Source organism: Cervus elaphus, chromosome 12 (assembly GCF_910594005.1).
Source record: "Cervus elaphus chromosome 12, mCerEla1.1, whole genome shotgun sequence".
Lineage (NCBI taxonomy): Eukaryota > Metazoa > Chordata > Mammalia > Artiodactyla > Cervidae > Cervus > Cervus elaphus.
Genome location: NC_057826.1, coordinates 18,758,207 through 18,784,048, shown reverse-complemented (window position 1 = coordinate 18,784,048; position 25,842 = coordinate 18,758,207). Strand labels below are relative to the sequence as shown.

Genomic DNA, 25,842 nt, shown 5'->3' with positions numbered 1-25,842 from the left:
CTTAGTCCCTTCTGTTTAATCCTTTGGTGGCTGGATTGAATGAAATGGAGAGACCAGCCATTGCAGAAAAATCAGGGGGACGTCATGCTTCTTTCTTAGGTAAGGTAAGAAGGGACATGGGCACATATGGTGCAGGAATGCAGTGAGGGGAAGGATGCAGACTCTACAGGAGAGACAGCAGCCTCTGGGCATCAGTTACAGGGCGGGGGGTGGGTACTCTGGCATGACTCAGAAGAGTGTTCCAGAAAGCATCTACTGGGGTGTTCTGAGCAGCATTAATTATCAGCAAGGAGACGCATCAGAGGATTTCCCAGGTGGCTCAGATGGTAAAGAATCTGCCTGCAATGCAGGACACCTGGGTTCCACCCCTGGGTCAGGAAGATCCCCTGGAGAAGGGAATGGCAACCCACTCCAGTATTCTTGCCTGGAAAATCCCACAGACAGAGGAGCCTTGCGGGCTACAGTCCATGGGGTCGTAAAGACACGACTAAGCAGCTAACAGTTTCACTTTTCAGATGCATGAGACTCAAAACCCAAAACAGAATCGTTGCTTCTGTCCCTCTGGCAGCACAAGCCAGGGTTGTCCTGGGTTCCCCCCAATAGTGTGGGGACCCCAGGTTGCTGAGGGCAGTGTTCATGGGCGCCCTCAGGAGTGGAGGCAGGAATTACCTGAAGTCAGCAGTGTAACTGCCCCTCCTTCTGCATGGCCCCCTTGGGGACTGTTCCTCTTCTTCCTTAGGCTCATGTAAAATCCTTGAGGGACCTCCACACCGAAAGGTAAGTATGGAAGGAAAACCCTCTTGTCTGGTTTTCCAGCACCCATCTCCTAGTGAGTGTGCAAATATATTTGGGATCAGTGATGATTCGCTTCCTGTTTCTCCTTTAGGACTGGGTCACCTGGCTTTGCCTACTGGCTTGTCTCAGTCTCCCTTCCCTGGGGGTAACTTTCCTCTGCTCACTGGAGCATCTGGGGACATCAAACCTGAAGAATGATGTCACCAAAGAAGAAAATGCCCTGGAAAGAAAAGCGACAGGATCAGTAGCAGTGGGGCCACCATCCGAGGAAACAGTGAAAAGACAGGGTCCCCTCGGGACAGGTGGGGCTGGGCCAGGTGAACCACAAGCCCAGAATCAGAGTCAGAAGGGCTGAGGGGAGTCCTGCAGCATCTCCCTCCCCCCTGGAGGGAAGGGTGCTGTCATCATCAACAATTGCAGTGAGATGTTTAGCACCAAGTGGGGGTCCCACCCTGGGTTCTTCTGAGCATGGACAATAGTCGTTCTGAGCAAAGCAGACAGGGGCTTTGGGGGACAGGCAGCTGAGCAGTCTTCAGGCAGCCCTGTCCAAAGAGGTGTGGACAGAAGTGAGAGGGAAGCTTGGGGCTGCCTGGGTCTCAGGTGCAGCTCTGCCTTTCCTTTTTCAATTCTCTAAAATGTCTCTAGGTGTTGTGGGGTTTGCAGTTGCTGAGGAAATTTCATTCTAGCCCTTCTTGATCCATCTGGAAATTCTCTTCTCTCTGAAGCTCTGGGAGACTGAAGGGCTGGCTCTCTCATTATCCTGAGATTAAGGGATGAGTCCTCCCTGTTTGAAGGGCTGACTGTTATCCTCTGTTTTCTTTTTCCATTTGATGGGGCCCAGGTATGGAAGACCAGGTCTCGTCTTCAAAGATGAGAACTGTCTCCTTCAGAAAGTTATGGTCCAGAGGGAAAGAAGAAAAGCTTCAGCAACAGAAAAGAAGTCCTAAGTGGAGGCATATGGCACGTACCATTGGAGCAAGGGAGAAACACTATGTTCTGGATCTTACCTCACATCCTTTGAATGGAAAAAAGGAATAAAAAATATAGACATTCATTTTGTTTATCCATTCTATATATAGTAGCTTACATTTGTTAATCCCAACCTCCCGCACCATCCCTCCCCAGTCCTCTTCCCCTTGGCAAGCAAAAGTCTGTTCTGTATGTCCGGGAGTCAGTTTCTGTTTCATAGATAGGTTCCATATGAGCTATTATATAGAGAATGGATTAAACAACAAGGTCCCACTATATAGCACAATATATAGATATATTCAATATCCTATGATAAACCATAATGGAAAGTATATTTTAAAAAAAGAATATATATATATATGTGTGTGTATGTATGTATGTATGTATAACTGGATCACTTTTCTGTACAGAAGAAATCAACACAACATTATAAATAAAATGTGTTGTGTGTGTGTGTGTGTGTGTGTGTGTGAAAGTCACTCAGTCATGTCCAACTCTTTGCAACCCCATGGACTGCCAGGCTCCTCCATCCATGGAATTCTCCAGGCCAGAATACTGGAGTGGGTAGCCTTTCATTTCTCCAGGGGATCTTCCCAACCCATGAATTGAACCCAGGTCTTCTACATTGCAAGCAGATTCTTTACTGTCTGAGACACAAGGGAAGCCAAGTAAAATATACTTCAATAAAAATGTAGACATTCTTAATGTATATGTATGCATATTTTGGAAAAATCAAGTGACATTTCCTAGAAGAGGAGATTTGGACAGGTCCTAGGAGTGTGATGAGGACTGGTGGGTTACGGTGGTGGACGAATTATTACTGCGTGAGAATGCAGAGAATTGTTTGCAGGTAGGTGTATCCAGGAACCAAAAGAGTTTGGAGAACTGATGCTGGAAAGGTAGTTTGATGCCAAATCATAGAGGACCTTGAATCCCATAATAGGAAACTTGGCATTTATTTTGTAGCAGTAGGGAACCACAGCAGGTGTTTGAGGAGATGATTTAAATGAATGATTCTAATTCGTTCCAGTGGTCGGTTCAGTTGTTCAGCTTGGAGTTGGGGAAGGTGTGGAACTCAGAAAGGATGAATGATTCCAGAGTCCGGGATGTCCTTGTGGGGGTGGGGTGGGGGGCAGAGGGGGGACAAGTCTTATGTTTCTTGTTCCCCCTGCAGGAGGAAAAATATATAGTGATATTCCAAGATACTGGAGGGACCAGTTTTCTTTGGAAACAAAGATATTGACTTTTCCTTACTGAGGGGAGTAAGGGAAAAGTGATGTACATGTTGAAACTAGAATCTTTCTGTAGAAGGCTTCATGTTCAAAGTTGGAGCATGTTATTATGCTGACCTAATTATCTACATTGTGTCGCCACTTGATGTTTTTTATCCAATTCTCCTTAGTAGGCTAGACTGAAGAATGTGGCAAGGGAAGATTGGAGATGAGAAATAAGAGAGGGTATTTGTTTTTCCATGTGTAGTTGTGGTGTTGAAGTTAATTAGTGGGCTGCTGTAACCCATTTAAGAAGCTCCTGGAAATAACCTCTGAGCCACTCATCTAATTGGTCCCAGTAGGCCAAAAACTGAAGCATTTAAAATGTCATGGAAGCAATTACTTTGGGTTAGAGACAGACATCTTCCCTGTCCTCATCCCTGACATCTTCCCCAAGCAGACAGGCACAGTTCCTGGTTGGCCATTGGTTTGGCAGTTAAACTGTGCAGAAAAAGCAGAGAGCAGTGGAATGTGGGTAATCTACCCACTTTCTCCCTGGGAGGAGAAAATATTAATCTGTTTTGCAATACAGAATAACGGTTTTTCCAAACATTTGTTCTTGAGTAGGGGTCACTGTTGCCACTGTAACAAATTACACCACAATTTTAGTGGCTTAACCCAACATACATTTGCTGTTCTATAGTTCTGGGGCTCAGAAATCTGAAATGGGTCTTTCTGCACTAAAATCAAGGTGTTGGCAGGATTGCACACCTTTCTGAAGGCTTCAGGGGACAATCTGTATCCTTGCTTGTTGTAGCTTATAGAGTCCTCTCACATCTCTTGGACTGTGGCTCCTCCCTCCATCTTCAAAACCAGCGAAGTCCGATTTCTCTGACCTCTTTTCTGTAGTCATCTCTCTCTCTCTGTCTCTGTCTCTCTGACAGCAGCTGGGAAAATTCCTCATCTTTCAAGAACTCATGTGATTAAATTAGACTGATCCCACCTGGATAACACAGGATAACCACTCCATCTCAGAGCCCTAAACCCATTACATCTGCAAAGTGTCTTTTTCCATGTAAGGTAATAGTCACATGTTCCAGTGATTAGGATGAGGACATCTTTTGAAGGGAACATTTTTCTGCCTTCCCCGCTGTGTATTAAACTCTTAAGCACAAGATGTGGCCCCATCTTTTGCTTCTCCTTGCACTCAGCTAAAGCCTTAGGTTAAGTGAAACCTCCCTGGGAGCTGCCCTGGCACTGGTGACCCAGGGAGCCAGCTCTAGATCAAGGCTGCCAGGGTTTCTTATCAATAATCTCACTATTCAAATCTCATTTGGCCTTGGACAGTTTACCCTCCCTAAGTATCAGTGTGCTTATCTGTGAAAGGGGGATGGTTCCCAATAAGAAGCAGATGATGCACTCAAATTACAGTAATTTGAGAATATAATAAAAAAGATTTTAGGTCCTCTGATGTCTCTAGAATGTGTCATTGGTCAGTGTCCATTTTCCTCACTTACATTGTATCTGACCTTCCTCAATCAGAGATTCTTTATTCTGTGGCTTGCCCAAAGAACCAGCCCTGCTCATATTTCCAAACAAACAATACATTCTTCTACAAGAGAGACGATGCCTTCTAAGACTTGACTATTCTAGCCAAGCTCAAGGGAAAGTCATTTCCTCTAAAGTATCATCAATAAGCTATTTGTTCACTGACCTAGAACATCATTCTTGCCTACTTTTCCTCTTCAGTTAAATGAAGAACAATGTTTTCCATAAAAGTAATTTATGAAGCACTACATATGGTAATATTAAAACCATAAAAATAAACTTCCAGGAGACAAAACAATGCTGTTTCATCCTTCCAGCCTAGCACTGCCCCTGGGTGATGTTAGGCTCAGTATACTGGGGAATTGGCTCCTGACTCAACTAGTGCCTAAATGCCTATTTAGTAATTCCTTGAACGTTGTTGCTAAGATTCAAGAAATCTTGAGATTTCTACTTATTTAACATATTTCCAAAGCAGAATTATCTTAAAAGTGTAAATGCCAAATTTATTTTAAATTCCAGATATCACTACCCCTGAGATCCTAAAATATTAAGTATCCCATTCAATGCTGGATTCCAAGATAAAGTTGTTTAAGAATACAGCACTCATGTCATTTACTCATTCATTTGCTGATGAATATATTTGATTACAGAACTTTCCTGAAAAAAAAAAAAAAAAAAAAGAACTTTCCTGGTGGCTCAGCAGTGAAGAATCTGCCTGCAATGCAGGAGATGTACGTTTGATTCATGGGTCGGGAAGATCCCCTGGAGAAGGAAATGGCAACCCACTCCAGTATTCTTGCCTGGGAAATCCCATGGACAGAGGAGATCTCACAGGCTCTAGTCCATGGGGTTGAAAGAGTCAGACACGACTTAGCAACTAAACCACCACCGCCACATTCAATTATTCATTAATATGTATTTACTGAGCACTCACAATTAGGATTAAATGGTGAGTAAAAAACAACCTAATAGGAAATGCGAGTACAAATTACGGTGATACAGGCTGCATGGAGAGAACAGATGAGAGATGAATCAAGATCTGCCCAACCATCCTTCATGAATGTACAAGGTCTTAGTGGTAGACAGTGTTACTTGGTGAACCCCACCCCATTTCCATTACCCTCTTCCCATACTTCCGTGTGGTGAAGAGGCTGGAAAAGCTAACTACACTCTTCCCAGCTTTCTTTGCAACCACATGTGGCCATGTGACCCTGTTCTGGTCAATGAGACAAGAGCAGAGATCTGTTTGGATCTTCTGGGAAGGAATATGCTTTTCCGGATGAAAGGAACAAATATGGCTATACCAACAGTCCCTGGTTCTTCCCACACTTCTACTTCTCTAACGTAGAAGTGATGTCTAGAGCTGGGGTAATTGTCTGGAAACCATGAAGAAATGGCCAAAATGGTGATTCAGGTAGAACTGGATAACTACAGTAATGCCACAGCCCCCCACATGCAGATTTCTTGTTATATGGGGAAAATACAGTAAGACCCCTATATATGAATGAGTACCAAGCTGAGAGTGCATTCCTAAGTTCAATTTGTTCATAAGTCCAACAAATTTAGCCTGGGTGTCCAACCAACACAAATGGCTATATAGTACAGTTCTCTAACAGGTTTATAATACTTTTCACTCAAATAACACTTTAAAAAAACCACAAAAAATAGAGAAAACATTTTTAATCTTGAAGTACAGTAACTTTAAAAATACAGTACAATAACTTCTTAGCAGTAACAGTAATATCTCTGCTGCTTTTATGCTTGCTTCTGGACATCCTAGGCTTGAAATAAAGATGCTGGTCTATTGTTCTCTGTCCAGTACTGTACAGTAAGGTACACAAAAGCACAGCCTCTTGTGGAAGATGCACACACGTGACGATGTATGCTAGACGTGTGGACTCACTTACATGGCTGGACCGGCGAATACATGTTCGCATCTTTGAAAGTTCACAACTTGAAGGTTTGTATGTAGGGGACCTACTGTATCCCCTGTGTTTGGACTTTAAAAAAAAATTTATTGAAGTGTATATATATGTGTGTGTGTATACATATTTATTCTTTTTCAGATTCTTTTCCATTAAAGGTTATTATAAGATATTGAATATGGTCCCCTGTGCTATACAATAGGACATCTTTGTTTATCTGTTTTATGTATAGTAGTATATATGTGTTAATCCCAAACTCATGATTTATCCTCCCTGTCTTTCCCCTTTGGTCACCATAAGCTTGTTCTCTATGTCTGTGAGCCAGTTTCTGTTTTGTATGTAAGTTCATTTGTGTCATATTTTAGATTCCACATATAAGCAATACCATATGATATTTGTCTTTGTCTGATTTACATCACTTAGTATGATAATCTCTGCAAATAGCATTGTTTCATTCTTTTTTATGGCTGAGAAATATTCCACATACATTTATATGTACACACCCCGTCTTCTTTATCCATCCTTCTGTAGGTGGACAGTTAGTTTGCTTCCATGTCTTGGCTTTTGAAAATGGTGCTGCTGTGAACGTTGAAGTGCATGTATCTTTTTTAATTATAGTTTTCTCTGAATATATGCCTAGGCATGGGATTGCAAGATCATATGGTAACTCTATTTTTAGTTTTTTTGGGAACCTCCATGCTGTTCTGAATTTGGATTTTTAAAAACGTTTTGTCCAAAGCATTCTAGGCTGTGACAGATTCAAAAGTAACATTAACTGAACACAAATTAGGAGGCACTGCAATTTTGTCATAACTAGTACAAGGAGTCTCAAATTCTGCTCCTGCCATTGAATGGGATGGAGAAAAAGGGAGGAAGCCTTTATGGTTCCCCTTCTGAGGGCCTCTGAAAGTGATATTCCTTAATATTTCCAGCTTTTTTTGGAACACATACTTGGCTCTGCTATCTCCAACACAGACTAGATCCCTGAATCTTTCTGAAATTTATTAGTCCATGATGAAGAGGAACAGATTTTGTCTTTTACCTGCTTTTTGTATCCATAGAAACTAGATCAGTGCCTGGAACTCTGTAGATGCTCAATAAATGTTCACTAAACCAGTAGGTGAAGCTGAGAACATTTACAAGTTTAGAACAACAGTGTTCTGTGTTTTTAAAAATAAGAGTGAGAAATGGCCTGATCTTATGGAACACATATGGGACAGAGCATGCTCACTGAAGCATGCCTATTTTGGATTAAGAAATATGATTATCATTTGCCAGCTCTGATTCCTGCCTCCGGGCTGATAAGATGTGTCCAAAGAGTCATTTTCACTCATTCGCAGACACCAAAACAGAAGGGGTTTTTAATGAATGCAGGAGTGGAAGTGACAGTCATTAGTAGCTAGAAATAGACAACTGATTGCAAAGTCAAGATGAAATGCTTCAATAAAAAAGACCCTCATGCCTGAGGCATACTCTGCCTTCTTTGCTAAAGTTGGGGTAGACTTTTTTTTTTTATAATAGCAGCATAGTTTGCCTATTCTTGAAGTTTTCTAATCTTCCACTGAGGAAAAATTGGAAGAGCTAAATAAATTAGTTTTCAGGTAATTAATTTACACAAACAAAACTAATATTGGCCGTTAGTCATTTCTGTTAGGCATGCCATCTATCCGAGTGGAGATGGAGCTGGCCAAGAAGGGCAGTGTCAGGGCCTCTTTGGATCATGTCTCTGTCTGGCTTCTGATGCCATCTGTCCAAAATGATTTCTCAAAACATCAAAACTCCCTGGTCCTGCCCAGCACCTTTCGCTCACCTTGCACTGGTCCGCACAGGGAACGTCCTGCGTGGATCCACAACGCAGATGGGCAGAAGGGGATCCCAGCAGCCTGTTGCTGCTATGAGTCTTTCCTCACAGACACAGGTTTGTGTCTGTCAAGTCAGAGAAGTCTCTCATGTTTTAGAATTGGAAATTTTAGTTTAGCAGCCAGGGCTATCACTGTAGAGATGAGGGACGTAAAGTCCAGAGAGGTTAAATAACTTGTCCAAGTTCAACACAGCAAGTCAGTGAAACTGAGGTTGGCATTTCTCTTGGACCTCAGACCAGTATTCTTCCTACCATCCTGCTGTGGCTTCAGCTTGTAAACAGAGGATTGCTTCTCCTCCCTCCTCTCTTACACCCCATGGCTATTTCAGTGAATTACATCTGCGGTCCTCATAATAGTCCTCATTTCAGAGAAAACCCACTATGGTACAGTGAGTGGATTCCATTTCTCCTGCTGTTTAGAAGGATGTTTTACGTGCTTGTCAGTGCTTTGAGCTTTGGGCTCCTTGAAGAAGGGTGTCTGGTTGTCGTGAGCCATCCAGGCAGAACTGGTCAAGCTGGCCATGTGGTTTCTCCGCATGGCTTGGCTGTCAGACAAGGGCCACCTGCTTATTGATTGTCTCAGTGCCACTTAGGTCCAGCATGCTCCCTGGTGACACAGAACTTCATATTAAAGGATGACAGGGAATTGATGCTGCTCTTCTTCAGGAAAAAAAGGTACCAGAAGTTAGATGGAACTGAACAGTCAAGAAAACAAAAGTATACCTCCCCTCTCCCCACCCCCAACCTGGAAGCTGTGATCTACCAATAGAAGATAAATCCAGTCAAGCCCCTGGGACCAAGAGGGAATATGCTGAGCCACAAGATACCAGCAGTCATTGACCAGAATAAAACCCTGAGAGGGTTGAGAATTTGATTATCTGGATCAATTTCTCTTTTTTCTCCTATACCCTCTTAGGCCTGAACTAAACTTTCCCTTCAATGCAAACAGTATTAAGTGTTTTCTATCTACAAAGCACGTTGGCAGGCACTGGTTGAGGATAAAAGATGAATCTTAGATTTGATAGAAAGAGCTTGGGCATTGGAGATAAGAAGAATTGGGTAAGAAATCCTGGCTTTGCCACTTACTAGCTATGTGTCCTCAGATAAATCACTTAACCTTTCTGAGCTTTAATTTCAACATCTTTGTTAAATAAATTTAAGACTGAGAATATTGATAATTTATTTTAAATACCTAGGATTGATCATAACATAGATGTTCTGAAAATGTTTGTTATTGTAATTTATATAAGCTCCTGGGAACCCACTTTTGAACTTTTGGTAGGTCTGTACTCTTAGCATTTTCCTGTATACCCTGAAAAAAAATTTCAGAGATAGTATTATTAGCTGATGTCACATTGGACCATGCTTTGGAATCAAACGCAGAGATCACAGATTTGCCTGACATAATGTTGGTAGAATAGACCTTAAGAATTTTTAAGCACATGATGAATAGTGTAGGTGGAATTTCTACATTCTTTAAAAGGTTTGGATTCTAGGATACTCCACATCTAAAATTTATTGATTCTTGTTACCAGGTATTTGTTGTGGCTTCATCAATTTTGAAAATGCATTTTTTTTCCCCAGAGCCCTGTGTATCAGTCAGCAATAGTCACAACTTTTTTGCATAGTAAATCACTCCAAACTCAGTGGCACACAATAAACATGTATTTTTCACTCACAAGTCTACAGGTCAGCTGACGTTTAACCACAGTGAAGTTGGACCACTGTCTTAACACGATCTTTGACTTCTAGCTATGTGTTGCATCCCTTCTGCTCTGGATGTCTCTCACCTTCCTTGTAACAATAGCTATCTGATGCAGGAGGGCAAGGGAGGAGGGTGAGCATCACCATCCAGGTATACTGAAAGTCTCTGCTCACATCACATTCAGTAACATCACATTAGCCATGCAAGTCACATGGCTAAGCCTCAAAGTAAAGAAGCAGACTTTTAGCCCATCATGAAGCCAGGTTAAGGATCTGGGTATATATTAATTCTGGGAAGGAATTAGAAACTAGGGACCAATGAAACATTATCCTATACCTCCGATGTTATAAACTATTTCTGGAACATTATCCCCTTTCTGGTCACTTAAGGGGATTGTCCTGTCATCTCTGATGAGTGATCTAACCCTTGGTACTTGGTGGGCCAACATAAGAAGATGGATCTTCTTCTTCAGTAAATAAGTCCTTTTAAGATTCAGTGCTGTGATAAAGCAACTAAACAGAGCAGAAGAAGAAAGAATCATGGCGATGACCTCTGCCAGTCTTTAAATGCAGTCCATATCACTAAACTGGAACTTTTACCAACTAGAGTCAAGTCAGGGGTCTAATTGAATTGAAATATTGGCTTTCCTCTAATTCCCAGTAATTTTCAAGCCATAAAAAGCAACATGTAACTGATATTTCTGGTTTCACATAGCACACTAAACCAAAAGCATAGGTTATTTTGAAAATATGATCACTTTTCTAGGAATAACTCTCCTGGACTATCAATAAGTAGTAAACACTCAAACTACTTTGAATCACTGGGTTGAGTTTAGAGGACAGAAGGTAGGGCCCTATTAATAGCTGAGACTATTAATAAGAATATGGATGAAAATCCTACTGATACTGTTATCCAACAGAATATAGGTCTTCAGAGAAGGACCCTTTTTCCTGGTGTTATATATTCAACCACTGCCTAAGGGGCCAGGAACTTAAGTTCTCTCTCACTGTCAGTCCTTATCAGGGAAATCAAGGAATACCCAGGGGAGAATGGTCTCTTTGTTTGGCTTGTTCTCTGAGACTCTTATTGGGTGATAGAGCATCGCAGGGGTCAGAAGCCTGATCTCTGGGGTGTGTGGCTGGATTTAAGTTCAGGTCTACCACTGGGTAACTGTGTGACCTTGGGAAGGTGGTTTAACCTCTAAGGTGGTCACTGATGGTCACAGGTGGTCAGCTTCCCTCCCTTCCTGGCACAAAGCACGAGAGAGAAAAAGTTGATTATGTTAAACCCTTGTGATTTTGAGAGTTATTTGTTACCACAATTTAGCCTAGTCTAGCTGGCTTGATACACCTCACCAAATCTCAATTTCTTTATCTGAGAATGAGGATAATAGTGAAATTGAGGTTGTGGAGTACTCAGGGGAATGAAATAGGATAATATGTGACTAGTACTTAGAAGAGTACTACGTAATAAAGTCTAAATATATTTTGGCTATTATATGTTATTATTACATTATGTCTTATCCTAACTTTGTCTCTAACAAGTTATCTATTTCTTGCAAATAAGTTTTTAGTCATGTGACTTTGGGAAACTCACCCTTGAATTGCTATGCTAGTACATTAGACTAGCTGAACTACAGCTTTAAATTTCTGGACTTAAAATTATGTGACTTATATGGAAGTACTCAGAGAATCCATCCTGGTGTTTCAACTACATTCTGTTGCTTAGGGGAACAAAATAAGTGATAAAGCTAAACACTATCTTCTGCTCTTTTCCAGTTGCCCTCCCCTACTGCTGGACAAACAAAAAGATCTATATCCTTGTTACAGGTTGCTCTGTATCCTATACTGAATATTTCTGCCCAGGGAATTACATCTGCCTTGTAAATTCTCAGCTACAAATTGGTTTTCCAAGTTAGACACCTGTGTATGTGTACACAGCATCTGGTTTCATCAATACAATTTCACCTGGCTCCAGGCCATAGCCCACCACGGCCTTTCTCCTGATAGCGTGGTCTTCCCTAGTCCAAAAGGAGAGGATCCTGTTCTTGGCTCAGGGCAACCCCCTTCACACCACCACTCAGAACCTTGAGACTTGTCCTCTAGCTTCTCCAGATCAACACTTTCCATGTCTTGATTTGTATTCTTTTTCTTCTGTGCCACTCTGCCTGGATTCTTCTCTGGTTCCAAAGGCAGCCCTGCCTATACTTCCAAATAGCCATGTGTTAATATATTAGAGGAAATTTCCTTTCCTTTAGGTTGAATAGGGCAATTTTATGTGATTCAAATTATACATAAATCCAGTCTGGGCAAGGGGAGGAGCTTCATCACATACATACTGAATTACATGTTGGATCCCATCAAGAATTTTTTTCTCCCTTCGTTACTGAACTGGGGGCATGGCCTTGTTCTTACAGACCATGCTTTTGCTCTTCTTGCACATTATATAACCCCCTGGCCTCTGCATCCCCAGCACAGGACCCATAGCAGATCCTGCTACTATGTTGACACAGCAGAGGCCTTTCCTGGTATCTCTTGTTAGCATCCATGTTCCCACATTTGGCTGTTTATAAAGGTATCATTTGCAATTACTTTGTGAGATGCAATAACACTTCCTTTCTTTAATCTCTTTCAGATTGAAGACATCATTACAAAGATGCAAGATGACAAGACAGGGGGTGTGCCCGTCAGAACAGTCAAGAGCTTTCTCTCCAAAATCCCCAGTGTTGTCACAGGTAAATGTTCTCCTTACAAGGTATTGATGGCAACAAGGAAAAGTTGCTGAAGTGAAGGAAGTCAAGTGTAGCCTTGACTGTGACCTGGGAGGCGCCTGATAGCTTGTGAATGACAAATATAATATGTTCAATGTGCTTCTTACATGAAGTCAAGTTCTCGTCCTCGTTTCTAGGAAGAAGCTACTCTTTGTCAGTCATTAATATCATCAGTAAGTAATAATGTTGAAAAAGAATGGTCTGACCAGCCTATGGTTGAGGCTTCTGGAAAGAAATAAGCTCATTAATAAACTAGCCATTTGCCCTATGGGGTGTGCACAAACACATAATATTAAAGAAATTATTTTATATTTAAATAAGCTTCAAGAAAGTCTTATATTCTTCTGTGAAATGCCTTTAAGTATTTTAATTGATTGTACTTGAACTTCCAAAAGAAGTGGTTGCAAGAAGTTTTTCTGCATTACTTTGGGGTTTATGTGTTTTGTGTGCTCAAATATCTCTTTAAAAATTGTTAATTGTAAAATCTATCAAACACAAGGGTATAGTTTCAAGAAAAATAGAACTATCACATGTACCACCTATACCACCGTGCCACTTCATAAATAACGCATAATAGGTATCTTAGAGCCTCTGGGTAGCATAGGGGATGGCATCTACCTCCATTTCCATTACAGAAACCACTGTCTACTTCTATACTAAACACATTGTTGCTCTTCTTCCCAATCTTTCCACATATGGGTGTATCCTTTACTATCCAAACAAGTAACCAAATAAATTAAAATAAAATTTTAGATGACTCCGTAACTACTAAAATCTGGCTGTTTGCTTTCCAATTTGGGGGAACCAAAAGGACTAAGTGTCTACTGCATACCTATAGAATGGCTAAAATAAAAATCCTGACAATACCAGCTGGTGGTGAGTTTATGGAGCAACTGGAATTCTCATGTACTGTTGGTGGGAAGATAAAATGATGCAGCTATCCTGAAAGTTTCTTATAAAGTTAAATATATGCTTACCATATGACCCAGCAATCCCTAGGCACTTATCCAAGGGAAATGAAAACTTGCATTCAGATAAAAATTTGTCAGTTGATTCATAATGGCTTTGTTGATGATCTCCAGACTGGAAACAACCCAAATGTCTTTCATTGAGTGAATGAATAAACAGACTGTGGTACATCCAAATCCAGCAATGAAAAGGAGTGGGCTATTGAGATCTGCACCAACTTGGATGAATCTCGAGGTTATTTGTCTGAATGGAAAAAATCAATCTCAAAAGATTACATACTATGGTATTCCACTTATAGGACATTCTAAAACATAAACAAACCAAAAAGCACAAAACCTATAGTGATGGAGAATGGATCACTAGTTGAGAGGGACTGGGAGTATGACGGAATTCCACGAGGTGATAGAGCAGTTCTGTATTCTGATTGGGTCAGTGGCGATGACATAAATCTATACATAGGTCAAGGTTCATAAAACAGCACACCAAAAGTGTCTAAATATTATATGTTACTTTTAAAAATACATACACTCAGCTGAAGTACCCATAAGTATGCCAACTGATTATTTAGACTGTCACTATCTGAACTCAAGTAGCAAGAGGATTTGGATAATGAACAATGCTTGTATTCTTAGTGTTCTCTAATTTTGAAATTTATATAAATGGAATTATACCCTAATATTGGCCTTGATATGTTTTTCATACTTTTCTGGGTTTTGCTTGATAAAATCTTGTTTAGGATGTCTGTATCTATTTTCATGGGCAAGATTGGTCTGTTGTTTTTCTTACTTACCCTGCTTGCTGGTTTTGGTACCAAATTTATGCTAGCGTCATAAGGTGAACCATGGCTTACATCTCTTTTGTTGACATTCTGTTGTCCTTTGAAAAATAATTTTACCCTTAATCTAGTTTGTAGATGTTTAATTTCAATTATTTAATTTTATTTGTAAATGACATTACATCTGGTTCTTCTTTCAATATGTGTTCTCATTCATTCAACAAATATTTACTGAGTATTTACTATTTTCTAAGCATTATTGGCATTGGGATTTTAGAAGTAAATTAAATAGATGAAAACTTCTGCTCTCATGGAATTTATATTCTAGTGGAGGAGACAGCAAAATAATAAGGAAAGTTGATAGAATTTCAGTAGTGATAAAGACCAAGGAGAAAAATTAAGTATGAGGAGGGGATAGGAGTGTTAAAAATTTGGAACCAGTGGCCAAGCAAGAACTTCCTGAGTAGGTGACATTTGAATAAAGATGGAAGGAGTTGGGTTGAATTATGTGGATGTTGAGGAAAAAAGCATTCCTGAAAGCCAGTACTAAAACTCCAAGGCAAGTATGTTCCTGGAGTCTTGAGGAACTGAGAAGAGAGAGTTACAGCATAGTGAAGAATGAAATGTCCCTGGTGGTCCACTGATTAGGACCCCAAGCTTCCACTGCAGGGGGTATGGGTTCAATTCCTGGTCAGGGAGCTAAGATTCCATAAGCCTCATGGCACAGCCAAAAAGAAAAAATGCAGCAGAGTGAAGGAAAGAAAGGATAATAGAGATGAAGTCAGAGTGACAGTAGTGAGCTAAATCATGTAGCCTCTAGGTCCTAGGATGCCTGGAGGACTTTGAGCATGAGTGACATGCTCTGACTTATATTTCAGTAGGATCACTCTGTTTCTTTCTGCTCACTCTAAGGAGTTTGATTGTTGATTGGATTTTTTTTTTTTTTGTATTGAGCTGTTTGCATATTTTGAAAATTAATCCCTTGTTGGTCACACCATTGGCAAATATTTTCTCCCATTCTGTAAGTTGTCCTTTAGTTTCATTATGGTTTCCTTTGCTGTGCAAAAACTTTTAAGTTTAATTAGGTCCCATTTGTTTATTTTCATTTTTATTCCCATTACTCTAGAAGACAGATCCAAAAAGATATTGTGGTGATTTATGTCAAAGAGTGCCCTACCTATGTTTTCCTCTAGGAATTTCTATAGTATTTGATCTTACCTTTAGGTCTTTAACACATTTTGAGTTTATGATGTTAGAGAATGTTCTAATTTCATTCTTTTATATGTAGATGTCTAGTTTCCCCAGCATCACACATTGAAGAGACTGTCTTTTCTTCATTGTATATTTTTGCCTCCTTTAAGATTAATTGTATGTTTATTTCTGGACTTTCTAACTTGTTCCATTGATCTGCATGTCTGATTTTGCAAAAACTTCATTTTTAGACATGCTAAATTTTGGGGACCTATTATACATTCAACTGGAAATAACAAGTAGGCACTTGGGTTTGTGGATATAGCTTTTTAAGGGAGAGTCTGAGCTGAGACATAAGTCATTGGCATATGGATGGTATTTAAAGCCATGGGATTAATGAGCTCACCAAGGGTGTGAGCATGGATAGAAAACATAGTTTGAGTCCTAAAACTTGGGATACACTAGTATACAGAGTCTAGTCATGCAGAAAAGAAGAAATCAAAAGAAACTGAGAAAGAATAGCTGGAGGTGAGGAAGATTAGGAGAATATGGTTTCTCAGAAGCCAAATTTTCTAGAAAGTATTTCAAGCAAGAGTAGATTTGATCTACTGTATGAAATGTAGCTGATAGTCAAATAAAAACGGAGAATCAACCACTGAATTTAGCAGCATTGGCTCCACTGCTGACCTTGGTAGCTTCATGTTCTATGAAGCATTGAGAACAAAAATTCTTATTAGAGTGAGTTCAAGTCAGAATGGGAAGAGTGAATCGAGGTGGTGAGTTTATTAACTTTTGTAGGAGTTTTTCTTAACAGGGAACGTGCAAGTGATATCTAAATGGGTAAATGAGATTAGGATATGTAGGTTTTTAAGTTAATATGAAAGTCACAGTATGTTTGTATGATGATGGGAATGATTCAATAAAGAGGAAAAATAGTGCAGGAGAAAGAGGGAAAATTCAAGGAGTGATTTCCACAAGAAGGTAAGGGATTGAGTGTGATGCACCAATACGTGGATAGCTTTAGCTAGAAACATATACAGTGTATTCATAGGAAGAGGAGGGGAGGCATAGCAAATACACAGTGGTACAAATAATTATTTAAATTTTCTTAGTAATAATGGAAGCAAAAAAGGTAGAGATGTTAAAGGATTGGGGAGAGATTAGAAGTTATGAAATAGTCATTTAGGGGAGTAAAGGGATTGGACTAGGGAAACAGAGTTTTGACTACTAGGTAGTATTAGGGACGCTCTTGATGATTATAAATATTTATGAATTTAAAGACAGGCAAATCTTTCTCCAGCCACATTCTACTCCCTTGAGTTTGGGCATGTATCAGGTAGAAAATTAGACTTCATTAGAAGTCCTTAAAAGACTACAGCAAGCATCAGAGTGTGATAAATCAAAGAGACGCAAGAGGATAACTAAAATGATTGACCATTAAATTTTAACTGAGTAAGGGGAAAAGTAAGAATAAGATGGTAAAGAACAGTGAAGAGTAATGATTACAATAAATTTGTAGGTTCCAGTGGCAAAGGAGTTTTGGAGCTGAAGGTATGAGAAAGAGAGACAGAAATATAAGAGATGGTGATTGGATAATAGAGTATCTGAAACTGAGGTTGTAGAGGTTGCAGTCAATTGGTGATGACAAGATGGAAGGTATGACCATGGGAATAAGTGACTGAGATAGGGTGGGGGTCAAGGAATTAAGAGGTCGTGATTTTGGAAGAGTGAGCTCTCCGGATGTTGAAATCACTTCTGAGGAGTGTTAGAGAGGGTACTTGTGAGTCTTTATAGAATGAGACACAGGGACCCATGAATCAGTATGTGACTATCACTGCAACGGCTACAGGTGGTTTAATTCGATGTCAAGAGAGTAAAAGCTAAGTGTTCTTTTGAGAAGAGGGAGGAATTGAAGACTGTCTGAATGAAACCATAAGAAACAGAGATTGCTTACCTACCTTCAAACCCTATAGAATAAAAGGCATGGGGCAGGGAAGATAGCCACCACCTAAGAGGGCTACAGGGAAGCAGAGCTATTGGGTAAGAGCAAGGTATAGGAAATATTAACAGAAAAGGCTGAGGATATATATATAAAAAAAAAGTTACCATGTCTTTGGCCATATGTTCCAGAGAGCAGATGAAAGCATTTCAGGAAATGATGAGTCTGTGACCTGGGTAATAAATGCACATGGTTCCTCTGTACCATGCATTAGGGTAGGCATGGGAGATAAAACGGTAAATAAAAACCTGATCTCTGCTTTTGAAAATCTTTTAATCTAGTGAGAGAAACAGATACAGGTAGACTAATAGTTATTTGAGCTATGTGCTGTAATAGAAGATTACCCACAAAGCCCAGAGGAGAGAATCATGAATTTTCCTTGAGTATACCTAGGACATTTCTCTGAGGATGTATATCAGTTATCTATTGCTGTATAACCAACTACCACACACCATAAATATTTTTCATTTTTCACAATTATGATTCTGTGAATTAGCAATCCAGGCAGTTCTTCTGCTGGCTTTACCCATGAGGATCTAGTCATCCGCTGGTTCACTTGAGGCTAGAGGGTCTATGATGGTCTCAACTCACTTGCTTGGCAGCGATGCCTTCTCTTTGCTGAGGCTTCTGTTCATCTCCACGTTGCCTCATATCCCATGGTAAGCTACACTGGGCTGCTTCGCAGCCTGATGGTGTCAAGAGTTTCGAGAGAGAGAGAGGATGGAAACAGAAAGGCTTCTTCAGACCCAGGCTCCAGCACTCATACAACGTCAAGTTCTTTGAAGCAAAGTCACAAGACCAGCCTAGGTTGAAGAGGATGGAGAAATCAACTCCATCTCCTGTTGTAGGAGTAGCAATGTCACATTGACATAGGGAGACATGATTCATTGGAGGCCATTATCCTAATGATCTACCACAGGAAATAATTTTAGAACTAAGCCTTACTCAAGAGGAAAAAAATGACCTAGGGAAGATCATTTCAAGTGGAGGCAATAAAATTTTCATAGGTTCAAATACAGGAAAAGTATGCCAGGTTTCAGCAAGGATGAGCTTGTTTATATATTCGGAGTTTAAGATACAATTATGTATGTTTGAGGAGAGGAATGCACTGGCAGGACAGGAATTAAAAGGATATTAGATTTAACCTTAATAATAGGTTAAAAAGAAACTTTAACTTTTGGATTTTATCCTAAAGGTAATGGACTGCCATCAGAGGTTTTAAAATAGGAGGACAAATCACAGTTATATGTTAGCAGTGTGTGAAAGATGGAGCAGGAAGAGATAGGGAATCTGAGACTACTTAGGGAATCTTTAGAAGAGGGAGTCTAAGCAAAAAATAAGGAACGACCACCACAGCATCAGCCGAAACCGCAACTTTAGAGCCACAGCTGATTTAATCCTCACAGAAATCCTATAAGAGAATAACTGGTATCTCCATCTTATAATTGAGGAGCTGCAAATGCGAAGGCACACATTACTTTTCCGAGGTCACACAGCTACTTAGTCGTTAGTGGCGGGACCTGTGCTTTGAGGGTCCACTGTGAAAGAATGTAAGATTCAAGACATCTGAGGATAAGGTTGAATATAAGATCAATAGGACTTGGTGACTAGATGTGGGGCATAAGGTAACTCATTTAAAATTGGATCCAAGTTAACCTGATGGGTTGAATACATATATCTTTTCTCTTCTGAAATGCCACAAAAGTCATGATAAAGGATTTTTTTAAAAGATGTGTCCCAAAGTTGGAGGCCATTATTATAATGATTGAACATGGAAAGTAAACATCATCCTTGGATTAAACAGCCTTGAAAAGATAGTCCAATTAAAAAAAAAAAAAAGAGCAAATAATGCTTCACTCTCTAGATATACCACCATGGCAGAGATCCATGGAGAGTTGCTTCCAAACATAGGAGACAATGACCACAAAATTCAGGAATCTGAAAAGCTTCAAGATGAATCGTAACTGAAAACAATGCTGAGACAACCTAAACCATCATTAGTCAATGGAGAAAGATAAGAAACAGCTCTATTTAAATGATTGAGTCCTCAGAAGACTCAGACACTAGTAACATTAGTAGACCATTCTATCGAGTTAGAATGCATTTTACCAATATACTCACCTTCTGATTAATCATCACCACTTAACCAGACACTAACTTAGTGTCCACTCTCAGGTAAGATCAGGTCCCTTACAGCCAGAACAGCCCAGACTGGAGTTGAGGTGGCCAGTCAAACCCCAGAATAGAAGGTAAATCTCATGCTCAACCTGTCCAAAGTATCAAACATATCATTCAGCCAGTATCTGTCATGGCACAAGAAACAACTACCAGTTAGAATACAGGAAATTCATTCAACAACTCCAACCAATACCCAAGAACTTCACCCTACACCAATGAAGAATTCCGTTGCAATTCTCTTGATGGAGCCACAGTTGCAGTCCATCCCATGACTGCAGACCCACAGCCCGAGCTAGTACCAGCACAACAGCTCCAAACTCTTCACCCCTACCAACCACCTCTAGAGAAAACCCTGGAATGGTATTTCAGGAAATCATTATTCCTCTTCACTCTCCTAACATTGCTTGTAGTAGAGTGGAGAGCCACATACAGAGAAAATCTATATCACTGAGACCTTCAGATACCAAACCCAAGTAGAAATCCACGAATATATGGCCACTGTGTTACTATGCCAACAGAGGCTGTATCTACAGAACAGTCATCACCTTTTTCTCCTGCTCAGCAGCCTCCCCCAGCCTTTTAACCCTTTGTGAAGTAACCAGTCTCCCATCACAAACCAGCAAACACCCTTTTGAACATTTTAGGAGTTTTATCACCTCCAGGAGGCAACAGCTGGGAGTAGCCTTATCTTTTCTGTAATGGGAACCCCTTTCCTTAGTAAAGATTGGAAGGTAAAGATTAAGAATAAATCTATGTATATGTATCCATATAACCAAATCACTTTGCTATACAACAGAAATTAACAACTTTGTAAATCGACTACACCTCAGTAAAAATTTAAACATAAGAAAAAAATAAAATGACAACAACAGAAAAGAATGCTGGGCATAATGAAGCTGACTTAACCTGCATAGTGTTTCTCTCTTCCATTGCTAGACAACAAACTGTCCATACCTACATGTGACCAACCCCTTGAGTAAATAGAGAGTTATTCCAGTGAGAGAGAAGAGACAAATAACATGATGAAAAAGGGCCTCTGGTGAAAGCTGAGAAGGGCAAGTTTCCTCCCAAAGACTGTGTTAATGAGGAGCATGTGTGTCCCAGTGCATCCAGGATACCATCACTAACACAAGCTCCAGAAAGCTACTGATCACCACTTTCTCAGCAGCCTGGTGAAAATCAAAGATGAGAATAATACTCATCAGCAGGAAGTAGCCCTGTTGGAAGACCCATCTCTGTGCTGTCCAGCTATACTGAGTTGAAAACCTCACCAGCTTGTCCAGATAATCCAAAAGGTTAAAAAAAAAGCAACTATTAATTATCTATACCAAATAAATAAACATAACACACAAAAATATGCAGATATATACACCTGTAATGGATCAAAGGAGTGAGTCTGGGTGAGAAACTCCAAACTGAAGGCGTTAGCATATAAGAAGAAGGTCCCAGAACAAGAATATATTTTTTTTAAAAATCAACATTGAAATAAAAGGGGGATATGGACTTTGAAAAATAGAATTAGTGAAGAATGAGGGTAGAGGTAAGGTAAAGATGTAGTTGTAAGAAGAGCGGAGCAAAAAAAAAAAAAGAAGAGCGGAGCATCAAAATAAAGACAGTTTTCTAGAATTCACAGATAGTCATCAAAGGGATCCATGGAACTCAATGACAAAAAAATCAGAGCTCCGTGGGTTTTTTGTTTTTTTTTTTTTTTTTCAGATGAGTCCCTTTTGAAGCAGACTTTGTGGTCCATTTATTTACAACTTTCCTAATGTGTTGGTACCTATCAATTGGAGTCAGTTACACAAGAGATGGTAGGCATTTCTTGATCTTCTACCCTACAAATTAGGTTTATCTGGTGAATTCCTTCAGGACCCATACAGGGTATTTAGGTGGCATTGTCCAGGAGACAGCTGGAAGTGAGGGACTGAAGTTCTGCAGAACATTTTCTGTGACATGTGGGAGTCATCAGAGGCTAAGTGGCAGAGGTTTTCAGAGACATGTTGTTGTCTAGTTGCCAAGTCGTGTCTGATTCTTTGCAGCCTCATAGACTACAGCCCACCAGGCTCCTCGTCCATGGGATTTCCTAGGCAAGAATACTGGAGTGGGTTACTCTTTCCTTCTCCAGGGGATATTCCTGACCAGAGATCGTCTGGTCTCCTGAGTCTCCTGCATTGGCAGGTGGATTCTTTACCACTGAGCCACCTGGGAATCCCTTTCAGGGACATGACTGGGCACTAACATTTGATCTTCATCTGTAAGCTATGTGCCAGTCTGGTCCTTATTTAGCCTGAGATAATTGCTAATCCATCCCCATCTCCTATGATATTGATTGCTGACATCAAGAAATCACCTTCACCTCTCAGGAACTTATAGGTGAATTCACAGATCTTGGTAAAATGGAGAGAGTGAAGGGATGCCCATTGGCTCACCTGGGGACCAGATATCTTGGAGTTAGGAAGGCCATCCCAGGGAGTAAATATACCAAGGGAAGGAATAAGTATATTTATAGAAGATCAAACATAAGAGCCATTAGAATACAATTTCTTTCTCAAAAGTGAAAAATTAAGAGCTCTAAGGGGTGAGGCTTAGCAAATTTTCAGAGAACATAGCTGGAAAATTAGAGAAAGAAAAATAGGGAAGAAAGAGAATTCAATACTAGATTAAAAGCCAAGGCTCATTGGCTTTTGAGAGGGAAGGCTCATTCATAAGAAACAAAATTGCCAACCCATCTCACCTTCCAGAGGCTTGGTATTTCCAGGCAAGGTGCCCACAGAAAGGGCACTTACTGATCACCTTATCACTCCCTTTTCAGGAGAGTAGATCGGCCTCCATGGGCCCTCCTTTCTGAACATTAACTAGGTTTCAGAGATTGTGGTTGGAGCCAAGATGGGGAGGTTTCTGAGTTTCCAGCTTCCAGCCTGCCAGCCCTCTCCACTCCCCACCTGCCCTGCGTGTGATAGACATATCCTGGGCCAAATGCCTGCCAACTCCAGGAAACCAGCCAGCTTGCACTGCCTTGCCCAGCTGTCTTAGACAGTCATTCCAGGATAATTCTCCGTCATCTGAATGTCATAAGGAATTTTCCAGGGACTTTGAAGATTAGTTTCTTCCAGGGCATCATCAGAAAAACAAATTCCTACCTCATAAGTGCAATAAGATAAGTAGCACTTAATTTTGCAGACAGGAAAATTGAGTTTCGGAGACATGATGTCATGTGCTCAGAAATCACACAGCTTATCAGGGTCCAAACCCAGATAGAATCTGGATTCCTTGTTACTGTTACAGTGCTATTTCCATTACCTTATGGAGAAAATTATAGACTCTTGAATTGGAACAGTTCCTTACAGGTGTCTGATGCATTCCCTGTGAACACAAGAATCTCTTAGGTAGCTTACCAAGGATATACATCCAAGGACATCCCTATGTTCCTGAGCTCAGAAACCTTTACTTTCAGCATCTACCCAGATTATCTAATGCAGCCTGTTTGAATTTGGGAATCACTACAGTCGCCATATTCCTGCCAAGTGCTCTCCAGCCTCAGCTTTAATAACCTCCAGTGATGAATGTTATCATCTCTCGTTCCCACTTTGGATAACTTTGACTTTTAGAAACTTCTTTTTTGTAGTGAATTGAAACTTATCCACAGCCGGCTTCAACCGATTAGTCCCAATTCTACTTCTCTCTCACAATAAAGAAACAGAGGAATGAATTCAATTAAAAGTTTATCTACATAGCTTTCCTTGTGAATTTTTACTATACAGTAATTTTCAGATTGTAATACTAGGTATATATATGATTTTTATTTTGTTGATCTGTATGTTTCTCACTTCATAGTCCACAAATTTCTTTTGAATGACTTTATGGTCACATAAACATTTAAATTATTTAATGATGCTATAACAAATTTTATTTATTGAGGTCCTAATATAATATAATATAATATACCTTTTGGATATTGTAAGTAACCCTATTATTCTTATATTTGTGATGATTTAAATTCAACCAATTAGTAGTATATAAATATAACTTATTTTTAATTAGCATGTCAAAATTTATACATATATAGATGTTATTCCCTTCAAATAATTTCCTTGAAAAGTTGCATATTTATTTCAAGAATACTGTCATTGATTTGATTATTTCTGGAATTTCTCTCTGACAAGAACTTTTAAAGCTTCTAGAATTTGTTAAAATATCTTCAGGAGAAGCACAGTCATAAATCCATGTATGTTTGTATACACACACACACACACACACACACACACCTACATATACTCTGCTTTGGGGACTAAAGGTTTGCTTAGGATGCAAACCAACTATCTAGCTGAGAGCAACCAGAAAAGTTGGGGGTGGGGAGGAATGAAGTTAATGCTACTGGAGACCTAATAAGAGAGTGAAGAATTATTGGGCCAAGGTTTATAATAATATGAAAATCCATAGATGTAATCCTGGCTTTAGGAGCGGTTTTTACCCTGGGGACGTTTGACAAGCCAAACAGGCAATTGCAAAGCTGAGGAGTACCTTTGATAAAATCATGGGATGAGAGTAAGTAACTAAAACTGGAGTCTGAAGACCACTGAACATGAAGACCCTGAGAAATTCACCATGCTCACAGACAGGGCTCTGAAAGACTTAAAAATAAAATGAAAATATGCAATCTTCATACAGACTGAAAACCAACATCCAGTAATCAGGATAGGCCAAAAAAATCTAAATTCTTGATTTTAGTGAAAAGTAATGCCAGATCATTAGTACCCGTGTGCACTTGGATGAAGCAGATACAAATACTTTCTAGAAGAAGTTAACTTTATTCTAGTCCTCAAATTATTTCCACCAATGACTTTCCAAATATAAAGTTAGTACACAGTCTGAGATAACAGGCACATAAGGAGATCAGTTAACAGGAATGAGAACTAGTAGAAACAATAGATGACTGAAACAGTCTCAAAAGAGCTCCAGATAGTGAAGTTATCGACTGTAAAATAACTTTAAAATAACTGTCATTACTGTGTTTATGACATAGATAGAAAGCAAAAGATGAAATTTTCAGCAGAGAACTGCAAAACCACTGAAAAATACTCATATACCATTTTAATAGAAATTCTAGAATCAGAAAATTTTAATAACCAAGATTAAGAACTCTGGTGCATGGTTTTAATGGCATACTAAATGTGGCTGAAAAGAGAATTGCTATACTGGAAGATAATTCAGAAAAAAAAATCAGAATTAAGACAAAATGAATAGGATGAGCAATTGAGAATACAGGGTAAAAGACATGGAAGTATGAGAAAGTTAAATGTTTAATGGAGTCTTAAATATGTAGAAGAGAGAAAGAATGATTCAGAACCAATATTTGAAGAGAAATTAAGAATCTTTTTAAAATAGAAGACACCGGCCCACAAAATCAGGAAGCCAGACAATCTTCAAGCAGAAAAAAATAATTTACACTTGTACATCATAGAAAAATTATAGAAAGCCAAAGGTAAAGATAAAATTTGTAAAGACAGCAAGAAAAGAAAGGACAGATCTAACTTCAAAAAGACAATAATTAGACTGACATCTAATTTTCTTGAGAAACAGTGGAAGCAGAAAGATAACAAGCTGATAGCAAATAACTGTCAATCTAAAATTCTATACAAAGCAAAAATATCTTTATACCAACAAATTTAGCAGCATATATGAAATGCAAAAGTTCCTTGAAACATGAATTACCAAAACTGACTTATGAAGAATTTTAAAAGTAAATAGAACTACCTGTTTAAAGGAATTGAATTTTATAGTTAAAGTTTTCCCCACAAATGAAACTAGAGTCCCATTTGGTTTCCCATGTAAAGATTTAGAGGAAGAAGTAATATCTACTCTACATTGAGAAGGTGAGAGTACATCCCAACTCATTTGATGAAGCTAAGATTATCATGATACCAAAAATAGACCATGGCATTACAA

The 25,842-nt window shown here is 39.5% G+C and overlaps 1 protein-coding gene across 14 annotated transcripts in view; it reads left to right on the top strand.

The window, feature by feature from the left end:
• Positions 1-25,842, top strand: part of RGS6 (regulator of G protein signaling 6) — a 601,147-nt gene that overhangs the window by 401,941 nt on the left and 173,364 nt on the right. For all 14 annotated transcript variants that reach the window (XR_006343935.1, XM_043919808.1, XM_043919807.1 and 11 more), the window contains exon 3: positions 12,649-12,748. Coding sequence is in view for 13 of the 14 variants with exons in the window: in XM_043919808.1 (XP_043775743.1) it covers positions 12,649-12,748 (100 nt within the window). In the remaining variant the exon portion in view is untranslated. The remainder of the gene's footprint in view (positions 1-12,648; positions 12,749-25,842) is intronic.